General features: G+C 41.8%; 1 protein-coding gene across 2 annotated transcripts in view; it reads left to right on the forward strand.

Annotated features, from left to right (window-relative positions):
* Positions 1 to 7,445, forward strand: part of ip6k2b (inositol hexakisphosphate kinase 2b) — a 46,331-nt gene extending 38,886 nt beyond the window's left edge. For both annotated transcript variants that reach the window (XM_028825326.2, XM_028825327.2), the window contains 4 exons: positions 106 to 331; positions 5,278 to 5,438; positions 6,044 to 6,219; positions 6,402 to 7,445. In XM_028825326.2, the coding sequence (XP_028681159.2) occupies positions 106 to 331; positions 5,278 to 5,438; positions 6,044 to 6,219; positions 6,402 to 6,953 (1,115 nt within the window). In that variant the 3' untranslated portion in view covers positions 6,954 to 7,445. The remainder of the gene's footprint in view (positions 1 to 105; positions 332 to 5,277; positions 5,439 to 6,043; positions 6,220 to 6,401) is intronic.
* The last annotated feature ends 267 nt before the right edge of the window (positions 7,446 to 7,712 follow it).

Genomic DNA, 7,712 nt, shown 5'->3' on the forward strand with positions numbered 1-7,712 from the left:
AAGCTAAAAGTGGCTTTGTGTTGTGGCAACCTCATACTAATTATGTCCATGCAACCCGCTCCCCCATTCCCCATCCTTCCCCTCTTGTCTTTTTCTTGTCAATAGGAGTCGTGTCAGTGAGCTTTGAGGAAGATGAGGATGGCAGTCTGTGCCTCATTGCCTATCCTCTGAATAGAGAGCAGTCGGAACTAGAAAAGAATGTGGACCATTCTGACTGTGAGGCTAAAAACAAGATGATAAAGTGGAGCAATAAAAAAGGCATGATTTTGGAGAATGACAACTTCAGCAAGGAGCGAACTCGGCTCAACCGCAAGGAGGAAAAAATGAAGAGGTGAGCAGTCAATAAATAGAACAAGTCACTTTCCATCTAGGAGACTAATGGTGAAAATTAGATAATCTCTGACTAATTGGTTTAGATAAAGGGAGATGATAGCTGTTTTGTCCACATATTTGGTGGCTCCTCTGCTTGGTCAGCTTTAAAAATAGTTCATGTCACTTATTTTATTTAGTCAAATCAAAATGTAATGACGAACCATCAGTGGGTATATACAGTCATATGAAAAAGTTTGGGAACCCCTCTCAGCCTGCATAATAATTGACTCTACTTTCAACACAAAAGATAACAGTGGTATGTCTGTCATTTCCTATGAACTTCCTATGAACATGTGAGTACTGGGGTGTTTTCCGAACAAAGATTTTCAGTGAAGCAGTATTTTGTTGTATGTAATTAAATCAAATGTGAAAAAGTGGCTATGCAAAAATGTGGGTCCCCTTGTAATTTTGCTGATTTGAATGCATGTAACTGCTCAATGCTGATTACTTGCAACACCAAATTGGTTGGATTAGCTCATTAAGCCTTGAACTTCATAGACAGGTGTGTCCAATCATGAGAAAAGGTACTTCAGTGGTCAATTGCAAGTTGTGCTTCCCTTTGAGTCTCCTCTGAAGAGTGACAGCATGGGATCCTCAAAGCAACTCTCAAAAGTTCTGAAAACAAAGATTGTTCAGTCTCATTGTTTAGGGGAAGGCTACAAAAAGCCATCTCAGAGGTTTAAACTGTCAGTTTCAACTGTAAGGAATGGAATCGGGAAATGGAAGGCCACAGGCACAGTTGCTGTTAAACCCAGCAGGTCTGGCAGGCCAAGAAAAATACAGGAGCGGCATATGCGCAGGATTGTGAGAATGGTTACAGACAACCCACTGATCACCTCCAAAGACCTGCAAGAACATCTTGCTGCAGATGGTGCATCTTTACATTGTTATACAATTCAGTGCAATTTGCTGAATACATCAGTATGGCAGGGTGATGAGAAAGAAGCCCTTTCTGCACTCATGCCACAAACAGAGTCACTTGTTGTATGCCAATGCTCATTTAGACAAGCCAGATTCATTTTGGAACAAAGTGCTTTGGACTGAGGAGACAAAAATTAAGTTATTTGGTCAGAACAAAAAGTGCTTTGCATGGCGGAAGAAGAACACTGTATTCCAAGAAAAACACCTGCTACCTACTGTCAAATTTGGTGGAGGTTCCATCATGCCGTGGGGCTGTGTGGCTAGTTTAGGGACTGGGGCCCTTGTTAAAGTCGAGGGTCGGATGAATTCAACTCAATATCAACAAATTCTTCAGGATAATGTTCAAGAATCAGTCACAAAGTTGAAGACAATGACCCAAAAACACACTTTGAAATCTTCAAAGGCATTCATGTACAGGGAGAAGTAAAATGATCTGGAATGGCTGTCACAGTCCCCTGACTTGAAAATATCATTGAAAATCTATAGGATGATTTGAAGCAGGCTGTCCGTGCTCGGCAGCCATCAAATTTAACTGAACCGGAGAGATTTTGTATGGAAGAATGGTCAAAAATACCTCCATCCAGAATCCAGACACTCATCAAACGCTATAGGAGGACAGCGTCTAGAGGCTGTTATATTTGCAAAAGGAGGCTCAACTAAGTATTGATGTCATATCTCTGTTGGGATGCCCAAATTTATGTACCTGTCTAATTTTGTTATGATGCATATTGCATATTTTCTGTTAATCCAATAAACTTAATGTCACTGCTGAAATACTACTGTTTCCATAAGGCATGTCATATATTAAAAGGGAGTTGCTACTTTGAAAGCTCAGCCAATGATAAACAAAAATCCAAAGAATTAAGAGGGGTTCCCAAACTTTTTCATATGACTGTAGAAGGTGCTGATGTGGCTGTAATTGTGATCCAGGATGTGGTATTAAAAAAAAAAAAAAGGGCTTGATGACCTTTGTCTTAAATCATGTGGGAACTGCTTTGAAACCAAAATTTGTGCTGACATTATGAATTCTCGTTATTTTGTAACCATTGAAAAACGGAGAAGTCATCTGTGAGGCTTCTTCATATGGCAGATGGGTGAGATTTTAGTAAGGAGGTTTTGACTTAGGTAGTCAACCTACTGGAATATGTTAGATCCTCCAGTGTGGTCAGCTCTGTAACTCTGGTATTGAAATGAATTTAGTCATTAGTGATTTTCATTACCCAGGGCAGTAGATATCTTTAGCAGAAGTCCATATAATAGTAATTAGTTTTTTTGGGTTTTGTTTTTGTATTAACAAAACAAAAAAAAAGATCCCTCTCCTTATTTTGTAATAAACAAAGACTGAATTGAGAGGTTATAGAGCCTAAAACTTGTCTGGAGTAATCTGGGTATAGGGAACAGTGCTGTTAGATTTAAAAGGAGTACAATGTATGATCATTTTATACCAAACGTCGGGGACAGTTGGATAACGAGCAAGTGGATTAGTGAGGAGTTAAGGAGGACGTACTAAAGAAAAAGGCAGCTCAATAACTTTCTGCAATAAACAGTAATGTCAGATTTCCCTGTAACATTAAGGTACACATGAAAGTTACAATGTGTTTGACAAAAGGTAGCAAGAGAAACATATTGTTAATAATGTAATAGTCCACTGCAAAAGGTTACTTTAGTATTTTAGCACTAAGAGAACGGTTGGCACCACATCCAGGCTTGGTTTCTGATTTACAGTGACTATGAGCAACCCTGCATTTAACAGGTTCAGAACATGGATGGCATTTGACAAGGAAGAGGTGTAATTTATTAGGAAAACAGCATTGCAAAATGAACTGAGCATTTATTGTGTACATTTCCTGAAGCGTTGACCTGTTAAAAGGAGGTCAATAACATGCTACAGGGCATGTTCAGATTATACCAACTTGTTTTGAATAATGAGAGATTAGACTGGATATGTAGGGTAAAGGCAAGTAAGTGACCAGAACATGACAGTATCGGAGAATGAATCCCAATTATTTATGCAAGTCCTTAACATACTTTTCAAAAGTTCACAGAAAGAAAGGAATACTCAAACATACATGGGCAAAATCGGTCAAAATTAGTACTATTGCCCAGTGGTGGGCTGACGCCCTGCCCGGGTTTGTTCCTGCCCTGTGCTGGCTGGGTTTGGCTCCAGCAGACCCCCCATGACCCTGTTTTAGGATGTTGTGACCAGAACATGACAGTATCGGAGAATGAATCCCAATTATTTATGCAAGTCCGTAACATAGTTTTAAAAAGTTCACAGAAAGAAAGGAATACTCAAACATACATGGGCAAAATCTGTCAAAATTAGTATAGTACTATTGCCCTGTGGTGGGTTGACGCCCTGCCCGGGTTTGTTCCTGCCCTGTGCTGGCTGGGTTTGGCTCCAGCAGACCCCCATGACCCTGTTTTAGGATGTAGTGGGTTGGACAATGACTGACTGACGGTGACTGTCAAAAATCTCATAAAATACCTGATCTCCACCTACTGATTATTACTGTACATTAAGAATTCCTGCTTCCAAATGAGTGAAAAATTGAATGTAAGCACAAAAGCAGCAAGTTGTGCTGTCAAGCTGTTCTCAGCTGGGAGTTATTTGGAGCAGTTTAGGGAATCGCAAAAGTAGGAGAATTGGAAGACACTGTAGTGGTGGCAGGAACAACTGTGAGTTGGAAGAACCCATTTAAGATGAAGCTGGGCCTGGTTTAGTGTAGGGCATCTGTCTGGCAAATTATATTTAATGAAGTAAATGCACACAGAGTAAAAACCATTAGATGGGAGGGGGCCTTGAACTAGAAAATGTGTCAAGTAAAAATGGCTTGGCTGTTCTGGTGCCTTGGCAGCTCTGCCCGCTTCTATGCACTTGAGATTTATGTGTGGAGGTGCCATTTCTTACCCAGATTGAGTACTAAAGGGTGTTCTTATTTTTTTTAAAGTTGACTTGAGATTGGTTTCTCTGTTTGTTACTTGCTCGGTACACTGCTCCCAGATAGCAAGGATGCATTTGCTTGGTATAGCGCCTGTATTTAGCAAATGCCATTCCTGAATGTGTTTCTAGTTCCGTAGTTCAGTCATTTACTTGTTTTTACATTTAGAGGACAAGCTTGTTAAGCAGCTTTCTTAGAGTCCTAGAGAAAAGGGCTGAACTGGTACATTTGATTTAGTTCAGTGTCACGATTGGCTGACCACCTTGTGTGAAATCCGTTTAAGGGTAAATGTATATTTGGGTAATGAGGAGTCAGCCACTGTCATTTTTAATTGCATAAAGAACAAAGCAAGAGTGGCTCTTTTAAAACCTTACAGTAGTGTTGTTGTTGGCCCAGATCTTGATAACCGTTCAGTTTTCATCACTGTAGAGTTTTAAAGTGGCTAGTCAGTGAAATATCCAAAGGAGCACTGCCAAAATTGAATTCCAGGATAGTAGGGTATTTGTGGTGTTTTCAGCAGGTACACATTACGTAAAGACATGATACAGTGGCACTCTGAATACGGTACTGCAAGGATTGGCTCTGCCCAGCCCCTCCGGTTCAGAAGTGCATTAAGCAGGTTTAAGAATATATTAAGTTATTGGAAGTAAAAGTAGGTGCCTGGCCTTTAAAAGATCATGGCCATCAAGGATATATGTGGATGAGAGAGCCTGGTTACCTGCAATTTTAACAGTGACCTGTGGACACATGTAGAACCCAGTCAAGTATTTTAGCACTTTGAAAGCCATCGTGTTGTCCACCTTGTCTTGGGTGCATTTGAAACTCAACTCTGTCGGACGGAGTGACCTGTTCCAAGTGAAGTTTTAGAAGTGTAGGTCTCCAGTAATTCATGTATCCTACCATCCTGAGGTCCAATTGACTATTTTTTCAGTTGACTTTAAAGGCATTATGGGTGTAGTGTACATCTCTCTAAAGCCAAGTTTGGAATTCCTCATGGGATTCTTGTGTTCATTGTTTCTTACCACCTAATTTCTCTTCACAGTCTTGCTTCCGATGAGGAGTTTGAGAGACTGAAGGTTCCATATTACAATTTGGAGAAGGGGAATATTGTTTCTCAGATAAAGCACAATCCCTGGAGCTTAAAGTATTATCAGCAGCAACTGCAGCGAATGAAGGAAAACGCCAAACATCAAAACCAATACAGTATCCTTTTGATTACGGAGGATATAATCTCTTGGTAAGGGAAGTGGCCTGGAAGCCACAAAGCTCTAGTTCCTGATTCAGAACCTATGCCTGCCTTGAATCACAAAACTGCCCAACTTTCTTCTTGATGGTGTCAAGCGCTCCTTTAATGATTAAGGGTGAACGTGCCTGCCTTAAAACGAAGCCACAAAGTTCTACATGCTTGTACTCCTTAGAAATGTTCCACCTGTTGGTTCCCCTGCCATTTCTTGGGATTTAATCGTAATTCAGTGATGTTTTTCATTATTTGGCTGATGCCTTTATCCAAGGCGACATACATACAACATTTAAGATTTGTGTTTTTCCAGTTGGAGTACAGAGAAGTGAAGCGACTCACTTGTGGTCACACAGGTTCGGCAGCAGTACTTGAAGTGTAGTCCAAAGCCGTGCCCACTACACCACACGGCTGGCCAGGGTTTTATTGTTTCTCGCATTGACTTGTCAGGCCTCCATGCAGAACAGTAGTAGTTATCCCCAGATAGGTTTTGAACTGTGCCTTGTTTTATGTCCGTGTAGGCTCCTTTGTTTTATCCCACTGCGTATGTTTCCTTGACTTGACTACTCAGAATTCATCTTGTTAGAAAACCTAACCTTGCGCTATGAAGTTCCTTGTGTGCTGGACTTGAAAATGGGAACACGACAACATGGGGATGATGCTACAGAGGAGAAGAAAGCCCACCAGATAAGCAAGTGTCAGCAGAGTACCTCAGCAGTCATTGGAGTGCGGGTCTGTGGTATGCAGGTATGCCCTCCATTGTCTTTTTCTTAGTCTTTTAGCTTCTTTTGATTTAATTGTTTAAATCCCAAACTTGTAAGGTTTTTGCATTTAGTACAAAGCAGTTGAGCGTTCCCCATCCTTAGCACAGCATTGTTGGTGCTATTGTTGGAGTTGTCATTTTTTTCTTTCTGTTTCCTCCTGTCAAGGTGTACCAGGCCGATTCTGGACAGTTGATATTCATGAACAAGTACCATGGACGGAAGCTAACTGTGCAGGGCTTCAAGGAAGCCCTCTACCAGTTCTTCCACAACGGACGGCACCTTCGGCGTGAGCTGTTTGAACAGGTGCTGCGGAAACTGACCGAACTGAAGTGTGTCTTGGAGGCGCAGGAGTCTTACCGTTTTTATTCCAGCTCTCTTCTCATCATCTATGACGGGAAAAAAGCACAGCACCCGGCCCGGCGCCGAGGCAGGGAAGAAGAGGAGGACCACTCGGAGGAGTCGTTAGATGACGAGTCCGCTGATGAATGCGCAGGCGCGTTTGCTTTCACGCCAAGGCGTGCCAGCAGCGTGAGGGGCAGCCCCAGCAGTGGGACCGCCTGTAGCGTAGATGTGCGCATGATTGACTTTGCTCATACCACGTGCCGCTACTACGGAGAAGACAGTGTGGTTCATGAAGGCCAAGACACTGGATACATCTTTGGATTACAGAACTTGATAGAAATAATAAAAGAGCTTCAGGATGAGAATGGTGACTGAAATGCAAAATGAAGTGCAAATTAGGGGACGATAAGAAAGGAAAACTGGTGGTTTTGTTCGGCTCTCTCCAGCTGCAGAGCTTTGGCACTGCACCGTTCCTTTCCTTGCCTTTTGTACTGCCAGCGATGACGTTCCATTCCCACCCCATTCTGCCTAAGATCGCATCTGCCTCGGGATCGGGTGGCAGTGCCACTGGAGCCTGGGACGGGTGATACTAATTCCTTCTAGTACAATCTAGAAAGAGGGGGAAGTCTCTCAAACCACCTTCCCATCCATGAAGGATTCACAATGAAGAACGCGTTTCCAGGGGTCTGGTACCAGGGTTGGTGGACAAAACCCAAAGCTAAATATCTTATTTATTTCAAATGTTTCTAAAAGGAAAAAAAAAAAAAGAATAACACATTCCATTTAATTTGACAATTGAAATACCTCTGTTACATTATTGTGTGTATATATGTCTGAAAATAAAAAGAGGTGTATTGTTTGTGGTAACGGTCATGTGTCTGTCTTACGAAAGAGCTCGGCGGTCTTTTCTTTTGTCCACTGGTGTGCCGGAGGGATCAGTGCAGGTGAGCACAGCCATCTTCAACATGAAGGAACTGAAAACTGGAGATGCAAGACAAGCTTTCATTTAATGAGGTACCCAGCAACAATTGAAATTGACAAGTTAATAGTAAAGTATGTTTATATAGCGCCTTTCTAACTGAGGCACCATCAATGTGCAGCATCTACCATGGTGATGCGACGTCTGCCATTCTT

Source organism: Erpetoichthys calabaricus, chromosome 18 (assembly GCF_900747795.2).
Source record: "Erpetoichthys calabaricus chromosome 18, fErpCal1.3, whole genome shotgun sequence".
NCBI classification, from domain to species: Eukaryota; Metazoa; Chordata; class Cladistia; order Polypteriformes; family Polypteridae; genus Erpetoichthys; species Erpetoichthys calabaricus.